The sequence below is a fragment of the Molossus molossus genome, unplaced genomic scaffold (assembly GCF_014108415.1).
Source record: "Molossus molossus isolate mMolMol1 unplaced genomic scaffold, mMolMol1.p scaffold_m16_p_5, whole genome shotgun sequence".
Classification (NCBI taxonomy): Eukaryota; Metazoa; Chordata; class Mammalia; order Chiroptera; family Molossidae; genus Molossus; species Molossus molossus.
In genome coordinates, this window is record NW_023425388.1 from 90,831,673 (window position 1) to 90,853,722 (window position 22,050).

General features: G+C 41.0%; 1 protein-coding gene across 4 annotated transcripts in view; it reads right to left on the reverse strand.

The window, feature by feature from the left end:
* NSUN3 (NOP2/Sun RNA methyltransferase 3) overlaps positions 1–22,050 on the reverse strand; it is a 69,353-nt gene that overhangs the window by 33,256 nt on the left and 14,047 nt on the right. For all 4 annotated transcript variants that reach the window (XM_036243156.1, XM_036243157.1, XM_036243158.1 and 1 more), the window contains one exon: positions 14,788–15,131. In XM_036243156.1, the coding sequence (XP_036099049.1) occupies positions 14,788–15,131 (344 nt within the window). The remainder of the gene's footprint in view (positions 1–14,787; positions 15,132–22,050) is intronic.

A 22,050-nucleotide genomic window follows, 5' to 3' on the forward strand; every position in this document is an offset into this window, starting at 1 on the left:
CCACCAAGCAAATCTGTGTGGTTCATAAACTGGGGACGAGAATGCCCCCTGAAGTCACTCCTCGTCTTTACCACTGCTTACTAGATACTAAGAGCCTGAAAGGTAAAACACATGTCTTCATTATCTTCAATTTCATTTCTCCCTTTTTTGGTTTAAAGATTTTATAGACTATTTATAGTCTTTTAGTGGTAACCCTAAAGATTTTAACATGGATATGTAAAAGAAAAATCTAAAGTAAGTCAATATTTAGCATTTTTCCAAAAAGATAGACAAATCTTATAAGAATCCTTCCCCAGGTAGATGCTATTATTTTTATATATGTGAGTTTTATTTGGGTTTACACTTTTTAACTGAACCAAACATTATCATCACTGGCTTCTTTAGGGAATGCCTGTTAGAGTTCCCATAGATTTCCCACCTCCTTTGCTCTTCAATTTTTGTGCCTTCTATCTTCCAACTAGGATAGAGCTTTCCTTATTCCTGAAGCACACCCTTCAGGATTGTTGGTGGTAAACTCTTATACTTTCTCTCTGACAAAAAAAAAAAAAAAAAAAAAAAAAAAAGCTATTTCACTTTTACTCTTCCAAGATATTCAAGTGACTGTACTTCAGGATTTGCATTCATCTTTTCTTAGCCCACTGAAAACATTATTCCCCTGAATGCTGGTTTCCATTGTTACTCTTCAAAGGGCAGCTCTCAGTATAACTGTTGTTCCTTTGAAGGTAAACTGTCATCTATGGCTTCAATTAAGATATTTTTATTGAGATTCCAAAATGGCAGCGGAGTGAATGGAAGCTACACAGACTGTCTCCCAGGACCAAACTGGAATTACAACTATAACACAGACAAATCGATGGGAAAAAGCAACAAAAAGCAGCTTGTGAGAACCATATAACCAGGGACACTGACTCGATCCTGGTAGAACAGAGAAGGCGTGAGAAGGGGGCTGGGAACCCACAGAAAGCAGTGGCCTTAGCTGTGAGCAGCACCCTCAGGTTAAAGTCCCAAGTGGCTCTACAGCACAGAGCTGGGACAGACACTAAAAAAGCCACAGCCACTCATCCTGGGCTACGGCAGAGGGAGGGCAGACTGGACTTGAAACTGTGTGGGGACACTGGGGATTTGGAGGGCGCTCAGAGTTTTTGTTAAGTTGTGGCCACCCAGGACGGTGGCCATCTTACTCCTTCCCAGGGCTCTGGGGAGAGGCAGCAGACCCTCCCTTGGAGATCCAACCCCACCCTGTGGGCCACTTTAATGCTAATTGAGGCTCACTAACAACCAGCATCTGCCCCACCCTCATGAAATTCCCTTGTGCTGAGCACCTAAGGGAGTTTTTCAATCAACGGACAACCCAAAACCCATCAAGTAACCTCGACTGCTAGCCTCCAGGCAAAAAGCTAGAGGGTAACAATACCTTTCCTGGGCTAGCAACTTTAACCAGGAAAGAAAGACTTGACAGTGGTGTTTAACGTGGGTCCTCCCCCGCTCATCTAAACCCAGGAGAGGGCACCACAAACAACAGAACACCAACACCCACAGGGAAAACTAGACAGGCTCCAAAACCCACTGTGTTAGCCAAAATGGTGAAACACAGAAACAAAAACTAAATGAAGGAACAAGAGACCTCCACCGAAGATGACATCAATGTGGAGCAGTTAGGCAAGTTAACAGAGATAGATTTCAGAGCCATGATCTTGAGGAAGCGCAACAGCATGAGTAAGGCCATAGAGATGCTGAAAATAAACCAACTGGAAATAAGGAACTACCAAGAAGAGATAAAAAATAACATAACAGAAATAAAGAACACATTGGAAGGTCTAAATAGCAGAGTAGAGGAAGCTGAAGACAGGATCAGTGAATTAGAAGACAGGGTAGAAAAAAATCAACCTATCCGAAAACCAAAATGAAAAATCAATTAAAAACCAGGAAGACAGCTTAAGAGAACTGAGGGACAACTGGAAATGTACTAATTTTCGCATTATAGGAATCCCCAAAGAAGAAAATGAGCAAGGGTTAGAGAATATATTTAAAGAAATAGTGACACAAAACTTCCCTAACTTGGTGAAGGAAGAAGGCATTCAAGTTCAAGAAGCACAAAGAGCCCCAAGTAAGAAGGACCCAAACAGGCCCATATCAAGACACATAGCAATCAAAATGCCAAAAATTAAAGACAAAGAGAGAATCCTGAAAGCAGCAAGAGATAAGCAACAGGTTACCTAAAAAGGAAACCCCATAAGGCTCTCAGCTGACTTCTCACAAGAAATACTACAGGCCAGAAGGGAATGGCATGAAGTAATCAAGGTCATGAAAAACAAGGATCTGAATCCAAGACTACTCTACCCAGCAAGGCTATCATTCAAAATAGAAGGACAAATAAAGAGCTTCCCGGACAAAAAAAAAGGCTAAGAGAATACATTAGCACCAAACGAGCACTGCAAGAATGTTAAAAGGACTGCTGTAATTAGCAGTAGAAATGGGAAGAAAAACAGAAATACACTAAACAAAAATGTCAATAAATAAGTACATATCAATAATCACCTTAAATGTAAATGGACGGAACGCTCCAATAAAAAGACACAGAGTAGCTGATTGGATGAGAAAGCATGACTCACATATATGTTGTTTACAAGAGACACACCTCACAACAAAAGACTCACATAGCTTGAAAGTGAAAGGATGGAAAAAATCTTCCAAGCAAACAGAAAGGAAAAAAAAGTTGGGGTAGCAACACTCATATCTGATAAAATAGATTTCAAAATGAAGGCCATAACTAGAGACAAAGAAGGCCACTACATAATATTGAAAGGATCTATCCAACAGGAATATATAACCTTGATAAATATATATGCACCCAATATAGGAGCACCAAAATATATTAAAAATCTTCTGGAAAACTTCGAAGGAGAAATTGACAGCAATACAATCATAGTAGGGGCCTTAAACACCCTGTTGATAGCACTGGATAGATCCTCTAGACAAAAAAATTAGTAAGGAAACACAGACTCTAAATGAAGCACTAGACCAAATGAATTTAATAGATAACAGAGAATAACACCCCAAAACTATAGAATTCACATTCTTCTCAAGTGCACATGGGACATTCTCAAAGATAGATCACATGATAGGACACAAGTTTAAGAAGATTGACATCATATCAAGCATCTTCTCAAATCACAATGGCATAAAACTAGAAATCAATTGCAACAAGAACATGCAAAGACATTTCAACACATGGAGGCTAAACAGCATGTTATTGAACAATGAATGGGTTACTGAGGAGATCAAGGAAGAAATTTAAAAATGGCTGGAAACCAATGAAAATGAACACACAACACAAAATCTATGGGATGCAGCAAAAGCAGTTCTGAAAGGGAAGTTCATAGCACTACAGGCCTACCTCAAGAAACAAGAAAAATTTCTAATTGACCGTGAAACCTCACAACTTAAAGAATTAGAAAGCAAACAAAAAGAAAACCCCAGAGCAAGTAGAAGGAAGGAAATAGTAAAGATCAAAGCAGAAATAAATGACACAAAGTCCAAAAAAATAATTCAAAGGATCAATGAAACAAAGAGCTGGTTTGTTGAAAAGATAAACAAGATTGATGGACCCTTAGCTAGAATCACCAAGAAACAAAGAGAGAGAACCCAAATACACAAAATCAGAAATGAAAGAGGAGAAGTAACAACTGATACCACAGAAATACAAAAGATTGTTAACAGCTACTACGAACAAATATATGGCAATAAATTCGACAATCTAAGCAAAATGGACAAATTTCTAGAAACACACAGTCTCCCAAAACTGGACCAGTAAGAGATAGAAAAGTTGAACAAACCAATAACAACAAAAGAAATTGAAGATGTAATCAAGACTCTCCCAGCAAACAAAAGCCCAGGCCCGGATAGCTTCATGGGGAGTTTTACCGAACATTCAAAGAAGAACTAACACCCATTCTCCTCAAACTATTTCAAAAAATTCAAGAAGAAAGAAGACTTCCAAACTCGTTTTATGAAGCCAGCATAATCCTAATTCCAAAACCAGAAGAAGACATTACAAAGAAAGAAAAATACAGGCCAATATCCCTGATGAACACAGACGCCAAAATTCTGAACAAAATCCTAGCAAATCGGATCCAGCAATACATCAAAAAAATTATTCACCATGACCAAGTGGGATTTATCCCAGGGAAGCAAAGCTTGTACAACGTTCGCAAATCAATAAATGTGATACACCATATCAATAAAATGAAGAATAAAAACCACATGATCATATCAATAGATGCTGAAAAAGCATTTGACAAAATCCAACATCCATTTCTGATATAAACACTGAGCAATGTGGGAACAGAGGGATCATATCTAGACATAATAAAGGCCATATATGAAAGACCTACAGCCAACACCATACTCTATGGGCAGAAACTAAAAACATTTCCCTTAAGAACAGGAACAACACAGAGATGTCCACTTTCGCCACTCTTATTTAACATAGTACTGGAAGTCTACAACAATCAGACAGAAAGAAAAAATAAAAGGGATCCAAATTGGAAAGGAGGAAGTGAAACTGTCATTATTTACAGATGACATGATATCATACATAGAAAACCCTAAGGACTCCATCAAAAATCTACTAGACTTAATAAATGCATTTGGCAAAGTAGCAGGATACAAAATTAACATCAAGAAATTGACAACGTTCTTATACACCAATGATGAACTCACAGAAAGAGAAACTGAAAAAACAATCCCATTTACCATCGCGGCAAAAAAATTAAGATACCTAGGAATAAATTTAGCCAAAGAAGTAAAGGACCTATTTGCAGAAAACTACAGGACATTGAAAAAAGAAACAGAGGAAGATATAAAAAAGTGGAAGCACATACCTTGTTCATGGCTTGGAAGAATTAATATCATTAAAATGTCCATACAACCAAAGCAGTCTATAGGTTCAATGCAATCCCCATCAAAATACCAACTACATATTTCACAGAACTAGAACAAATACTTCAAAAGTTCACATAGAACCAAGAAAGTCCCTGAATAGCCACAGTAATTTTGCAAAAGAAGGACAAAGTAGGTGGGATCACAATACCAGATATCAGGTTATACTTCAAAGCGGCTGTAATCAAAACAGCCTGGTACTGGCACAAGAACAGGCATATAGACCAGTGGAATAGAACAGAGTACCCAGAAATGGACCCAAGGCAATATGCTCAATTAATATTTGACAAAGGTGGCAAGAGCATACAGTGGAGTAAAGACATAAACGGTGTTGGGAAAACTGGACAGCTACATGCAAAAAACTGAAACTAGACCATCAACTTACACTATACACAAAAATAAACTCAAAATGGATAAAAGACTTCGTGAATCCATAAAAATTCTAGAAGAAAATGTAGGCATCAAAATTTCGGACATCATACGCAGCAGAATTTTCACTGATATATCACCTAAGGCAAACAAAGGAAAAAATGAACACATGGGACTACATCAAGCTAAAAAGCTTCTGCACAGCAAAAGAAGCAATCATCAAAATGGAAAGGCAACCCACTGTATGGGAGAACATCATTGCCAATGATACATCAGATAAGGGGTTAATATCCAAAGTATATAGAGTACTCATACAACTCAACAAAAGGAAGATAAAGAACCCAATTAAGAAATGGCAGAGGAGCTGCATAGACATCTCTCCAAACAGGACATACAAATGGCCAGGAGATATATGAAGAAATGCTCAACATCACTGATCATCAGACAGATGCAAATTAAAACAACAATGAGGTATCACCTCACACCTGTCAGAATGGCCGCCATCAATAAATCATCAAACAACAAGTGTTGGCGAGGGTGTGGAGAAAAGGGAACTCTAGTACACTGCTGGTGGTAATGCAGACTGGTGCAGCCACTATGGAAAACAATATGGTGTTACCTCAAAAAATTAAAAATTGAACTTCCATTTGACCCAGTGATCCCACTTCTAGGAATATACCCTAAGAAGCCTGAAACACCAATCAGGAAGAATATATGTACCCCCATGTTTGTGGCAGTACTATTTATAATAGCTAAGATCTTGAAACAGCCCAAGTGTCCATCAGTAGAGGAATGGATAGAAAAGCTGTGGTACATATACACAATGGAGTACTATGCAGCTGTAAGAAAGATAGATCTCTTATCTTTTGAGGCGACATGGAGGGACCTAGAAAGTATTATCCTAAGTGAAACAAGCCAAGCAGAAAAAGACAAATACCACATGATCTCACTTATTTGTGGAATGTAATGAACGTAACAGTCTGAGGAATAGGGTAGACCCAGAGACGTGGAAGTAGGGTACTTACTGACAATCCTCAGAAGAGCCGGTGGTGGGGGTGGAAAGAGATAAACCACAGAACTTATATGCATGTACACATAACCAATAGACATGGACAACAAAGCTGGGGACGGGGCGGGGGGGGATAGAGAGGAGGGTCCTAATGGGGTAAAAAAGGAGAAACATCTGTAACAGAAATAAAATTTAAAAATAAATTTAAAAAATATATTTTTATTTTCAGTGTTCTGTAACTTCACTAGAATGGTGTACACTGGCTTACTTGGATTACAAAATTTCAGAAAGCATTTCCAGTTTTCTCCCACCACCAAAGTTGAAGACAGAGACCCTTGGAGAGGACAATTTCTTTCTAGTTTACCTTACATCGAGAGAACAGTACTTTTTTTATTATTATTATATTTTTTTATTATCCCTCAACTAAGGATATTTTTCCATTTATCATTAGACAGAGTGGGAGGGAGGGGGAGAAAGAGAGAAATATCGATGTCTTAGAGTCACATCAACTGGTTGCCTCCTGCATAACCTGACCAGGGCCAGGGAGAAACCACAACCGAGGTACGTGCTCTTGACCGAATCGTACCTGCAGCTCTGGTCCACAGGCTGACGCTCTAACCGCTGAGCCAAACCAGGCAAGAATAGCACTTTCATCTAACTTAATCTAGGAGATGCTCTACTTGGGCAGGTTCCAGTGTTGTCTTCTATTCCTGCATTTTCGGAAGTAATAAAAGCAACAAACAAGGTTTTCAGGTTAAGCGAATGCACTCAAGTCAAAAGCCAGTTTCAATGCTCAATTTACCTTCTAGGTTCCCACTATCTCTTAGATTTTGGCCACTGATTATTTGTAGATGATTAATACATTTAAAAATATTTTATCTTTCTTTAATACGGTACCCTACATTTTTTTTTTTTGGTTGTTTTCAGCAGGAGGGTTGGTTATGGTACCAAGTCTGCCATACCTCAGGACACAGAACCTTAGTCATTTCTATATCCCTCACAACTCTACGCCTTCCATCCAATGCCTTGCACATAGTATGTGCTCACTAAATGAGGCTGAGTTGATTTGAAACATGACATTAGAACAAAAATGCTAAAATATAATACAAATACTCACTACAACTGAAAATCAGTTGGCTTTTCATTAAATTGTAACTTTAGTAAAGATTCTCAATTCAGCATTTTAAAATAGCTCCCAGCTGAAATGTAACTTTATTATATATTGCTGTTTTGCCTAGAGAATTTAATTTTAAATAGCCTTAGGTTGGTTAAACTTTTTAAAATATTCACTAAGGCATCACAACCCAGATTCTATATAGATACTAAGACTTACAACACTGAGAGAGAATAAATTTTGTGCTGAGATTGTCAAAAATAAAGGAAATCTTGATGTTTTTCATCTAAGCAGAAAGGTTGGTGGTGAATTTAACAAATTCCTGAGTGATTAAGGCTTTACATTTGTACATCACAGCCTTTGGAAAATGAAAAGCAACTAAAACTAGAAGTTTCACTAATGCATTTATTTTGGTACACCTTAGAAAAAAAACAATTCTGTTTATTTTTAATTCTGCTCATTATTCCTTGGAGCCATAAGCCATAATATGATTTTTTTAACTGACTTTATTGGGGTGACATTGGTTAATAAGATTATATAGGTTTCAGCTGTACGATTCTATAAACATCATCTGCATAGTCATCTCCTTCCATCACCATGCATCCCCCCTTTACCCTCTTCTAGCTGCCCCCATCCCTTTCCCTCTGGTAATCACCACACTGTTGCCTGTCAATGAGGGTTTTGGGGGTTTGTTTTTTTTTTGCTTAATCCCTTCATCTTTTTCATCCAGCCCCACTACTCCCTCCCCTCTGATAGCTGTCAGTCTGTTCTCTGTATCTATGAATCTGTTTCTATTTTGTTTATTAGTTTATTTTCTTCAATAGAGTCCATATATAAGTGAAATCACATGGTATTTGTCTTTCTCTGACTGGCATATTTCACTTAGCGTAATACTCTCCAGGTCCATCTATGGTGTTGCAAAGGGTAAAATGTCCTTCTTTTTTATAACCAAGTAGTATTCCATTGTGTAAATATACCACCGATTTTTAAAAAATTATTTTTTGAGAGAGAGGAAGGATGGGGAAATAAAGGGGGGTAAGAGAGAGAGAGAACTCGATGTGATGCAGCGGTTCTCAACCTGAGGTTGCAACCCCTTTGGGGGTCGAACGACCTGTTCACAGGGGTCGCCTAAGACATAACAGCAGCAAAATTGAAGTTATGAACTAGCAACGAAAATAATTTTATGGTTGGGAGTCACAACATGAGGAACTGTATTAAAGGGTCGTAGCATTAGGAAGGTTGAGAACCACTGTTAGTGAAATATCAACTGGCTACTTCCCGCACAACCTCTACTAGGGATCAAAATCACACCCCAGGCATGTGCCCTGATCCAGAATCAAACTGGCAACCTTTTGGTGCACAGGACGATGCTAAACAATGGAGCCACACTGGCCGGGGCTGTACCACAGCTTATTTATCTGCTCATCTGCTGATGGGCACCTGGGCTGCTTCCAAGTCTTGGCTATTGTAAATAATGCTGCAATGAAATAGGGCTGTATATATTCTTGCAAATTAATGTTTCGGGTTTCTTCAGATATATTCTCAAAAGTAGATTCATTGGGTCATAAGGCAGTTCCATTTTTTATTTAAAAACAGACATATAGCCCTGGCCAGTTTGGCTCAGTGTTTAGAATGTCGGCCTGTGGACCAAAGTGTCATGGGTTCGATTCCCAGTCAAGGGCACATACGTGGGTTGCAGGTTTGATCCCAGGCCCTGGTGAGAGTCATGTGGGAGGCAACCAATTGACGTGTCTCTCACATCAATGTTTCTCTCTCTCTCCCCCACCCTCCCCTCCACTCTATCAAAAATCAATGGAAAAATATCCTCAGTTGAGGATTAACAACAACAAAAACAGACATATAGATCAATGGAGCCCATAAATAAGTCCATGGATCTATCAACAATTAATATTTGACAAAGGAGGCCAGAACATACAATGAGGTAAAGGTAGTCTATTTAAAAAATGGTGTTGGGGAAAACTGCATAGATATATGCAAAAAAATGAAACTAGACCACCTTCTTACACCACACACAAGAAAAAAACTCAAAATGAATTCAAGACTTAAGTGTTAGACTTGAAAATATAAAGTTCCTAGAAGAAAACACAGGCAGTAAAATCTCAGACATTTCTTGTAGCAATATTTTTTCTGATATATCTCCTCAAGCTAAGGAAACAAAAGACAATATAAACAAATGGTACTACATCAAACTAAGAAGTTTCAGCCTAACAAAGGAAACCATCAACAAAATGAACACTCAACCCACTAAAAGGGAGAACATTTTCACCAATGATACATATGATAAAGGGTTAATATCCAAAACTTATGAAGAACTTCTACAACTCAATACCAAAAGAAAAATAACAAACAATACAATTTAAAACTGGGCAAAGGACCTGAATAGACATTTCCCCTGAGGACATACAGATGGCCAATAGACACATGAAAAGATGCTTAACATCAGTAATCATCAGAGAAATGCAAATTAAAACCACAATGAGATATCACCTGATACCTGTCAGAATGGCTATCATCAATAAATCAACAAACAAGTGTTGACGAGGATGCAGAGAAAAAGGAACCCTCATGCACTGTTTGTGTGAATGTAGATTGATGTAGCCACTGTAGAAAACAGCATGGAATTACCTCATAATATGATTGTTTTATATGTCCTCCTTGATGTAAATATTGGAATAATGATACTGTCCATATAGTAAAAATGCTGCACGGGCCACCTGGAAACAATGTCACAAATTCACACAAAAAACCAAAATGGTAATACTGAATTTGTTAAACCATGGTAGACAAGAGATTAAAATACACTTGAGAGAATAAATACCTTAAGGTTGTGATTTATTACGCACCTACTATGGACTGGCACAGTGCTAGTGGCTACAGGCACAAAGGTAAGCCTCAAGAAGCTGTCTAATGGAGAGTGCTGGACACGGCAGCAGTTAAGGAACACTGGGAGAATGTAGAACAGAGGCAAGAGCTGATATATCAGTGAAAACCTGAGTTCAGATCCCAGCTCTGCCCTCACCTAGAGAAACTTGGTTAACTTCTCTTTGTCTCAGTTTCATTTTTCAGATGTGGATAATAATGCCCAAATAATGGGTTGCAGAATTAAATGAGATCATATATACCGGTGATAGTCACACTGTGTTCCTCAGAGCCCTAAGACTTCAGAAAGATGTTTATGAGGAGACTCAACTTAAGATGCTGGAAGGAGACTACTAAAAATGTCTAAAAAACACAGATTTATGCAGTGTAACTAATACAGTTCTTGGCACATACGGAGTGTTTCAGGATGGCTATTATTTTTATTTTTATTATTACTACAAAGAAGGTGCACCTAATGCAGGGAATTCAAGGAAATTGATTCCTGAGTGAAAACCTGAAGAATGGAAAGGAGGTAGCAGGGGAAGAAGAGGGGAGAAATAGTACCTATAGGGTGTGATGGAAGTTGCAAAGAAGGCAAGTACAATTCAGTAAAGGAGTCTTTCTAATCTTCTCTACCACGAAAGACTAACTTGGTGTCAAAAAGATACAACTAACAACAAAGAGAATTTCATGCCTGGAGAGATATAGCTCTCAGCAAGAAACTGATAAAGCCACTCTGCCAAGCGAGGTCATTCTTGGTGTATTAATGTTTTCCTATTTAGAACCTGAATTGTCTGCTCTTTTTCTGTCAAGACCAGGACATATCAAAGGCTGTGTTGCCAAAAAAACAAAAACAACAATGAACAGTCCATCACTGTGAGAACAGGTGGGAGAAGCTGTACCATCAGTGAAGTAGAATAATTTTTTTAATTGACTTAAAACATGAGCTTTTTAATCATTCAAAGCTGTGAGTCTCTTGGCCCAGAATAAAGGCCAGTACTGATCCAAAGAAATGTGGTGTATAAATGCACATTTAGCAAAGCCATCTTTTTAAGTTTTGCTTAAAGCTTTGATTAGCATTGCTTTTGCATTCTGAAGTCAAGCACTGTAGCTAACCTAATTTGGCTTTGAGCATCAGCATGAAGACATCTGTACTTCTTAGTAAACCATTACCATTAGTCCTACTTAGATGAAAAGCTACTTGACTTGGAACACTGCCTGTAGTTCATTGCCCTTGATGTGAGAACAGGAAGATTCTTCTCCAATTTAAAGTTCTAGAATATATCAGTTTGTCTTTGGGTTCCTAACCACCTTCAAATCACCTTCCAAACACCTTCCCTACCACAAGCATGTAAAACATTTATAGCCTACTAATAAGGATAATTTAAGATTAAAATGCTCTCTCTTCAAAATGGTAGCCAATATTGACATTTCTCTTCAATCTTTTGCAATACTAAAAATTCTATTTTCAAAATTGATGTAACAGCCAAAATAAGAATAGTCAAAGAAAACAGAATGAAAATAAAGACAAGTACTCCTTATGACACGATTCCATAAAACTTCAGCTCAAATTCTAAAAATGACCAAATAACTTTACAAAAATCTCTTTTGTTGTTCTTCCTTACATAAAAAACACAGCACACTTTAAAATAAGAGTTTTAACCACAATTCTGAAATACACAGGATATTTTCTCCTAAGTATGCATTTGTACCAATGCTTAGTACAACTGGATTCACGGTTCTCATAAAAATGTTTGTAATCTGTTTCAATAGGGAATGCTCTCAAATGGAGATATAAAGTAGCAGTCTTCAAACCGGGATATGCATGGCCTGGGGATACATACAACTTTCTAAGGTGTATGTGGACTTGGACAGTTTAATAAGAATCCATTATTTTCAGATCAACGTCCTGAAGGAAGAGAAGCCTTGAGTCAGGGTACCTCCCTCCATGATGGCCCTTTGCCAACTTCATATATGAGGAGCAAACTCCCCATCCATCCAGAAACTTATTACTGAAAACTGGGCTGGGTGGAGAAACCTTCAAAGCATCAAACAAACTTCAACACATTAGTGCCTTGGCTGAGAAAGTGAATGAGTTCAACAACTAGGGGACAGACACAGCCTTCTGTAATTGAGACAGTTCCAATCCCTTGCCTTCAACAAAACAAAAACAAATTGAGAATGCTCACTTATTTGATACATAAAATAAAGCTTGATGAAAGATAACTGTGTGATTTGGGGTTATAACTCAGAAGTTTAAAAATTAGTGAAACTACTACATAACACAACTCCCACTATTTCCATCTTCTAACCCATGTGAATAACAGCATTTGCATTTATAAAAACAAAACCACCAAACAAACAAAAACTAGACAGAACTGATGCTAACCCCTATCTCATCAAGCTATAATTCGAATATCCAAGAAAATCTGAAGTAATTTTTTAAAGGTCTCACTAAGAAAATAATTATGATGAATGTTAATTATTTTTAACAAATATTTATGAAAATGCACATTACATACATTTCATTATTTTTGTACTAATAATGGTAATGACAATTTGCTTCAAAAGAACTTTTAAATCTTTTAGAAATGTATTGTCCAATACTATGTCCACTTGTGGCTAGTTCAAATTGAAATGTGTTATAAGTGTAAAATACACACTAATTTTGAAGATTTTGTAAGAAAATGATAATACAAAATATTAAAATTTTTATTTTGATTTCATATGGAAATGAAATTTCGAATGTACTACATTACAATGTATTATTAAAATTAATATCATCCGTTTCTACCTTTTTAATGAGATGAAAAGGACCAAAGTTTTGCTACCCTCAAACTGACCTTTGGGATACTGACTTTAAGATTCAGAAAGAACATTTGTCTATCCCCCTTTTCTGCCCCTGAGATTTAGATGGAACGACCTGCTCCAGAAAGGAATCCTAGCTTCCTCTCCTCAACCTACTTTGAATGAGGCATGGTAGACAGGAAGGCTCCAAGAAGGGGCCTAGGAACTATTACTTCTATGTCCCACTGATTCTGGGTCGACTAGTAATAATTTGCCGACTAGTCATAATTGTGTGTTCTGCTCTTTCTCAGCTACCTGTAAATTGCCTATTTCCTTTGAAATTTCAGACTCCCTGCCCCCTTTTTCCTCTGTCCACAAAGACATATAAGCTTCAACAGCCCAGTGCATTTTGGGGTCTCATATCTTATGACAACCCCTGTCATATACATCTGTTAATAAACTTTGGACATTTTCTCCTGTTAATCTGTCTCTGTTAATTTGATTAGCTGGGGGAAAATATTATACATATATATGTGTATGTATGTGTGTGTGCGCGTGTATATGTGTGTGTGTGTGTGTGTGTGTGTGTATATGCACCCCCACTGAAACTACTCAAAAGTTTTAAATTACATGTAAATTTCACATTATATTGGACAGAACTGACACAGAACCTCATGGTCCAATGACACACAAAAAAATGATTTTAAATGTATATGTTTCTGTTTCATAGTGAAAGGAACAGGAGAGAGTAATAGAATGGAGAACTAATCATAGAGGAGTACCAGCCATAATTATAAGAAATGTGAATCATCCTTGCTCTGATAATCACGGTTGCTTTGTTCTGATTAAAGAAAGCCCATTCTGACCTGGCTGGGAGCTGTACGCCTCAGGACTTGACCTCTGAAACGCTGTTCACTGTCTTCATCTGAGAACAAGGGGGAAGTGCTTGACATCACGGACAGATTAACAACCTGGTTATAGGAGCACTAGAACCCAGAGGCACACACTGGCAACCTTTTTCGATCCCCAGCCCACATTCCTCCCCCTTGCTCAAACCCTTTGCAATCCCCCAGCCCAATTCCTTCCCTGTGATTGCAATCACCTGTAACCACTTTACCCATATTTTTCTTTTTGCCTACCTGCTGTTTTCTCACACAGTTTTTGTCTTTCTATCCTTTATAAACAGCCAGCTAGCAAGGTGGGGCAGAGCAGATTTTTCAGGGATAACCCACTGCTCTCCCACACTGCCGGCAATATTGGAATAAACATTCATATACGATTCAACTTTGTCTCTGCTTAATTGGCTCGAGTAGCAACAGGCGGCCCGGACCTATTCGTTGTCCAGTTTCAGTAGTATAACGAGAAAATCAATATAAGACTCTTAAGTATAAAAGTAATCGTTTTAAAAATCTTTGTCATTGGTTTATCAGGATTCATATTATCCAATAGATTTTCATTCCCAAATGTAGTTGTGTTCCCAATTACCTGCTAGAATGAAGTAACCCAGGGAAAATGTTATTCACTCTGATTTCCTCGGCTAAAATTTCCATTCTCTCCATATTGTCCTGGTTTTCATGCTTTCAAAGTCTGCAAACTCAATCTTACATTTCTGCCCATATACTTTAAAAGTACTTTATACAAATGGACAATGAAAAAGTAGTTGATAACTGAAAGACAAACACACTACCTGGAGAAGCACACTGCAGCAGAGCTACTGATTTGCCTCCAGGGGCAGCACAGAGATCCAGAACCTTCTCTCCATCCCTTAATTCAAGAGCCAGTACTGGAAGAAGAGAGGCAGCATTCAGGAGATAGTATTTTTTTAGGCTTCCAATTTGGTGTCTTTCTGAAGGCATCCGGTGGGGAATTCTGCTAAGGTAACACTTCACTGATTTAGGATAATAGGGCAAAGATCCTTGAAAGAGTGTGTGATAGCCTTTGAAATGTAAATCCTTTTCCAGTTCAAAAGGGTAATTGAATCGGTTAAGAAGGACAGCATGTTGCCAGCATGACGGAGATGTTAGTATGTCCCTAGAAATACAAAAACAAAGTAATATTATTATAAAGACTAATACAGTTTTATACTAATAATCCAGTGATGTGGTCTTAGTTTTACATTTTACTTACCTGAGATTTTCAGAGCCAAGATCAGTATTTCTGGCTTTTCCTTTTGGCCCCAGGCTCCAATAAGATACTGTCTTGAGATCTTTGTTTGATATTTTGTTCTTTGTGGGTTTTTTTCTTTTACATCAATTCTGGTTATTAAAATATTATTTATCTTGATTATAGATAAGTGAATTTTAATCCTCATCCGAGGATATTTTTCCATTTTTTGTACAGACAGAGTGGGAGGGAGAAAGAGGAAGAGAGAGAGAGGGAAACATCGATGTGAAAGGGCCACATCGAGTGGCTGCCACCCGCACGACCAACCAGGGCCGGGGACAAACTGCAACCGAGGTACGTGCCCTTAGCGGGAACCGAACCCGGGTCTCTCCGGACCGCAGGCGGACGCTCTAACCGCTGAGCCAAACTGGCCAGGGCGATAAGTGAATTTTAGGTGCCCCTAAAATTCTGCACCATTGAGGGATGCATATTTGCCTCAGCCTGCCCCTCCCTGTAGAATAACTTGCCAAAAAAAAGAGCCTGCTTTTACATACCTCTAAATCCAGCAAAATCTATGTTAAGTCAATCACTGTTTGCACAAGGAAATGTTTTTCTTAGAGACAAAATTTAAAACCTGAGACTATTAATATCAGAAGGAAAATTACTATCATTAAAGGGTGTTTAAATTATGAGTGTTAAAAGTTTTCCTTATGAAGATAACAGTATGGAAAGCTGACTACAGTGAACTCTACAGTAAAAGAATTAATGAGGCGATCAGTGGCTCAGATGACACAAAACCAAGAATGGCTTTAAAATCACTTATGGATGGTAAGGCTCTCACTCCCTCCCCCAGCAAATCTAATTTCCTAATTTTTTATTTAGTCCAACAGATCTCTTGACATTCATAGGTTCACATCAACCGACAGATGATACAGCAGGAAATATTTATTTACGAGCTGACCTTTCTAGCTGAATTATTTGGGAGCCTCATTAACCATCGTCAATTAAATAAATTCCAGCTGCTCCTCACCCTGGAGCTGTCCATGTGAGGAATGGCTGGTTGAAATGTAACACCTGTGACTTGAAGTGTGCTGCGTGAATTTCCATCAGGGGCTTATTTGTGAAGCTGCTTTCTGCTTTCACTGCCTCTTATTACGATGGTGCATTGCAGAAGCCCGGCGTATGTTTCAGTATTCTGGAGGATGACAACTTCTTTCTTAAAGAATGTGCTTCACACACTTGAGGATGCATCAAATGTCTGAAAAAGACTGCTGGGGCCTAACGCCGAAGTTTCTGATTCAGTGGGTCTTAGGTGGGGCTTGAGAATTTGTATTTCTAGTAAGTTCTCACGTGATTCTGATACTGCTGATCCCAAGACCATGCTTTGGGAACCACTACATTAAAATTCACTCCAAAGCCTGGTTGGTATGACTCAGTGGATTGAGTGTTGTTGTCCCATGGACTCAGAGATCCCGGTTCAATTTCTGATCAGGGCACATGCCCAGGTTGCAGGCTCAGTCCCCCATGGGGGGCGTGCAGGAGGTGGCTGATTGATGTTCCCCTTTCACATCGATGTTTCTATCTGTCTCTTCCTTCCTTTCTCTCTAAAAAACCAATAAAAACGTTTTTGTTTTTGTTTTTTTTAAATGTCCTCCCAAGGGAAATCTGTGAATGCCACCAATGGAAATCTTATGTCAGTCCATCCTAATCTTACTCTTCAAATTGAGTGAAAAATCTATCCGGGTTTTGAGTCATGTAATATCAGAGAAATGATGGTCAGAAACATAATTAATACAGACTGGAGTGGCTTAGCTTACATCACATGTCCACCCTTAGATAACAAAATGTAGGAAACTTCCAGTTGGTTAATATCTGACAGGGCAAGTCTCCAATCTTTTCCGTTTCTTCTTCGGAACTTCCAAAACTACTTTGTTATTCTTTCAGATGAACTTTAGAATCAGGTAGTCAATTAAAGATAATTGTAAAATATCTGTTTAGATAATTAGTAACTTTGATTAGTTATACTAAATGCCCTACGTTCAAGGAAATTAACAGCTCTATTGTATTCAGTGTTTCCAACCCTACCCACAATATATTCCCCATTCATTCACATTTTCTTTCAGACCCCTTAGTAAAGGTTGTTAACGTTACAAATTTCCTTTAGCCTTATTGTGTAAAAGGATTCTTAGCTTGGGAACACTACCGTTATTTGTAGAGTGTTCCCGCTCCTGGAGGATAAGGAGGAAGCAGCCCCAGGAAGTTCTGGGTGAAGGCCAGCACGTGTCCAGGCACAGAGGTATGAAGGGCAGTGCATTTGGGGAACTGCAGGCAGTCTGGTGTGGCTTTTGGCAGATGATTATATGGGTCAAGTATAATATAATCAAGTTTTAAAATGTTATAAGTGATGGGAAGTCATTGAAAAAGTCAGGAGGGAGAGCCTCGTTAGAGTTAAAAACAAGTACTTAAAGCACAGTAAGCAAGAATCTGAAATAATTCTATCTCATTCTTTTACAAGATCAAAATAAAGCCTTACTTAGAACAAATACATTTTCTCCTTCCTTCCTTCTTTCCTTCCCTTCCCTTCCCTTCCTTCCTTCCTTCCTTCCTTCCTTCCTTCCTTCCTTCCTTCCTTCCTTCCTTCCTTCCTTTCTCTTTCTCTTTCTTTCTCTTTCTTTCTTTCTTTCATTTTCTTTCTTCCTTTCCTTCCTTTCTCTCTCTCTCTCCCTCTCCCTCTCCCTCTCCCTCTCTCTCTCTCTTTCTTTCTTTCTTTCTTTTCCTCACCCAAGGACATTTTTCCATTTTTTGTTCAGATAGAGTGGGAGGGAGAGAGAGGAAGAGAGAGAGAAACATCGACGTGAAAGGGACACATCGAGTGGCTGCCACCCACACGACCAACCAGGTCCGGGGACAAACTGCAACCCAGGTACATGCCCTTAGCAGGAACCCAACCCAAGTCTCTGTACCGCAGGCCGACACTCTAACCGCTGAGCCAAACCGGCCTGGGCTTTTTTTTTTATTAATTTATTTTTGTTATGATAGAAGAAGTAAACCACCATTTTAGAAAAAGCAAGTACCCAGGAGATAAGACCCTCTTGCCTCCTAGAGATAACCAGACCTTTTTGCTTCCTGCTTCTTTTAAGCTGCTTACCACTCTCTCATCTAAAGAATGTCCACCCAGCCCTCTATACAGCTAGGCACGCCCTGCAACTTGGGGCTCAGAATTTGGAGACTGCCTCCTGGGTCCGCACGTGTGAATAAAGGAACCTCTTCGCTTACTCTGGTGTTGAGTCTTTTCCATAACATTTTGGTTCCCTGACCGAGAAACGACACACGAGCAGGCGATTGCCACCAGTGAGGTGGCCCCGCAGGTCCTCCATGGAGCCCTGTGACAGAGGGAAGCGCACGCCCTGGCCATTTCAGGTCCCTGCCCGTTCCGGGCTCTGCGGCCAGCTGTTGGCAAGGTTCACACCCCACCCGGGCTGCCGGGAGAAAAGAACAGGTCCAGATTCAGGGACTGCGCAGCTTCAAGACCAGTGAGTGCCCCAGGGACCAAGAACCGAGTACAGGCTCACCCTTAAGGTGAGAGACTGATCATCTCTCAGGCCTTTCAGCCACCAGGTAGGGCAAGCCCTAATGGGAGGGAATGTTTAAATTTGTTTAAATGTCAGTGCGTAAATGAGTGTGAATGTCTCTGTGACTCCACCAGTGCAAACCTATGGAGTCTGAGTGGGCCCCAACCTGTGATATCGTGGTGACCTCATATGGCTCATGGCAGCATCAGGTTCTGGGGGACACAGACCCTCCCTGCAAACCTGATATGAGTCAGGGGTTTGTACTGACCTGCCAAAGCTAGGAGGCACCTAAATCCCTGCAAAGGGAATGGCCAGGTGGGCAAACTGAAAATCCCCACCCCTTGTCTGTCTGCGCCGTTACAGGAGGAGAAACTAGGGGAGGAGGCCCATCAACAGTACTCGATTGCACGTTGCAGAATTTTGATCGGTTCCAAGGCCAGGATCAGAGCATGACCCTAAGCCAATGGAAACCTTCTGTTCAGCCGAATGGTCTAGTTTTGGGGTAGACTGGCCCCCTGAGGGAACCCTCAACCTAGGAATCATATGAGCAGTACATCTGATAGTAACAGGGAGGCCAGGACACCCAGACCAGTACATCTACATAGATAGAGGGCAGAAACTAGCTCAGGACATGCCCAAGTGGCTCCAATGCTGTGCTGGGCAGAAGCCGAAATTGGCAGGGGTAACTGGAACAAAGAAAAAGACCTCACCTTGCCAAACCAGGCAGTCCCTGCCCATGTCCTAGTGGCTCAATCTAAAAAAGCATGCCAACCTCCCATTCTCAAAGGTGACCCAGAGGAAGAACCATCCATCCACTTACCCCCCCCCCCCCCGCCCATATGCACCTGAGATGGTCCCCTGGGCTCCCAAAATCCAAACTCCACCACCATCTGTCTCGCCAGCACCAGCCCCAGAAGCGCCCCCAGCCTCCCCAGTCTTGAAAAGGTGCTGGAAACAGCAGCCGCTCTGGATGCCTCTAAGGGAGACCCAGGCCCCACCACAAATTGGGCCAAATTGTACCGAGCAGCCAGGATGGACCATCGTTTATTACCAACTGTTCACCACCACTGACCTCTTAAACTGGAAGCACCATACTCCGTCCTACTCGGAGAAACCCCAGGCCATGATTGACCTTATAGAATCCATCATGCAGACGCATCGTCCCACCTGGTACGACTGCCAACAGCTACTCCTCACACTATTCAACACTGAGGAGCGAAGGCGCATTCTCCAGGAATCCCACCGATATTTAGAAACTATGGCGCCCATGGAAACTTTAGACCCAGTCCAATGGGCAAGAGTAGCAGCACCTGAGGCCCAACCTGACTGGGTGCACCACTCAGAAGAAGGAAGGGCCACACTTCAGAGATATAGGGATGCCCTTCTCTGCGGAATCCAGGTGGGGGCCCGACGGCCTACTAACATGTCAGAGGTGGCTAGTGTGACTCAGTAGCCTGATGAATGCCCTGGGGATTTTTACAAATATCTGTGTGAGGCCTATCGGATATACACCCCATTCGATCCTGAATGGCCAGACAACCAGAGAATGGTCAACACGGCTTTCATCTCCCAATAAGCTTCGGACATCAGGAAGACGCTTCAGAAACTCGAAGGCTTTGCTGGAATGAACATAAGCCAACCAACAGAAATTGCCAACAAGGTACACCATAATAGAGAGGAGGCAGCGGAGCAGGAGGCTCGAAAAAGAATGGAGTCAAGGGCAGCCCTCCTAGCAGCCGCGCTAGGAAAGCTCCTGCCACCCAGAAAAGGCCAGCGGCCAGAAGCAAAAAATAAGCCTATTCACTGGAGTGTGGAATCAGACCAATGTGCATACTGCAAAGAAAGGGGACACCGGAAAAAAGAATGTACCAACCAAAAGAAGAAAAGGCAGACTGATAGGCAATCGGGACCTGAGACCCAAGTGCCTACCGTCCTCAGTCTGGCAGGCCTAGACTCGAACTAGGGGAGACCGGGCTCACTACACCTCGGCCCCCATGAGCCCATGGTCCAAATGACAGTAGGGGGCCAAACCCTCCCTTTTTGGTAGACACTGGGGCAGAACATTCAGTAGTAACAATCACAGTTGCACCTCCCTCAGAGCGTGAGATCTCTATCATTGGCACCACTGGACAGTCTAGTGGCCCCAAACAGTTTTGTCAACCCCAAACTGTAGAACTCGGGGGCCACCCGGTAAAGCAAGAATTCCTGTACATGCCAGACTGCCCGGTTCCGCTCCTGGGTCACGACCTGCTTTCTAAGCTAGGAGCCCAGATCTCCTTTCTCCCAACAGGAGAGTCTCACTTACAAGTTGGCACCCCACACCTCATAGCAGTCTTAGTTCCCTGGAAAGAAGAATATAGACTATACAAGGAAGCAGAGGAAGGCAAATGGAAGCCCACAGAGGGAAGGGGGATGGACCTTCGAAAGAGATCCCAAAAGTCTGGGCAGAAGACAACCCACCAGTATTGGCAGGGAACCATCCACCTATAATTATAGAACTGTAGCTGGGAGCTGGACCGATATAGATCCACCAGTACCGCATCCCCAGGAAGGCCAGGCTAGGCATCACAGAGGTCATCCAGAAGCATCTGTGGGAAAGTATACTTGTGCCAGGCCAGTCCCCCTGGAACACTCCCCTGCTGCCAGTGAAGAAGTCAGATGGGAGCACAGGCCAGTACAGGACCTGTGAGCAGTGAATGAGGCAACAATCACACTGCACCCTGTGGTACCGAACCCATACACACTCCTTAGCCAGTTCCTGCTGGAGGCGGCCAGTTCACCTGTTTGGACTTGAAGGACGCCTTTTTTTGCCTCCGACTTGCGAAGGCGAGCCAACCATTCTTTGCCTTCGAATGGGAAGACCCCACACTGCGGCAAAGACCCAACTGACCGACCAGATTGCCACAAGGATTCAAGAATTCACCCACTCTCTTCAGAGAAACCCTGGCCAGAGACTTAAAACCGTTTACTGATACAGAAACAGACCTAGTGCTGTTACAATATGTAGATGATCTCCTACTAGCCGTCCCCACACTGGACTGGTCCTGGGAGGGTTCCTGTCAGCTCCCTGAACTGCTAACAAAGGCAGGGTACTGGGCCTCATGGAAGAAAGCACAGATATGCCAGGCCCAGGTAAAATATCTGGGGATTCCTCATTTCCCAAGGGAAATGGGTCCTGGGCCAGGAAAGAAAGCAGGTCATAATGGCCCTACCAACTCCAGCCACACGGAGGGAACCTAGAGAGTTCCTAGGGGTGGCCCGGTTGTGCTGAATCT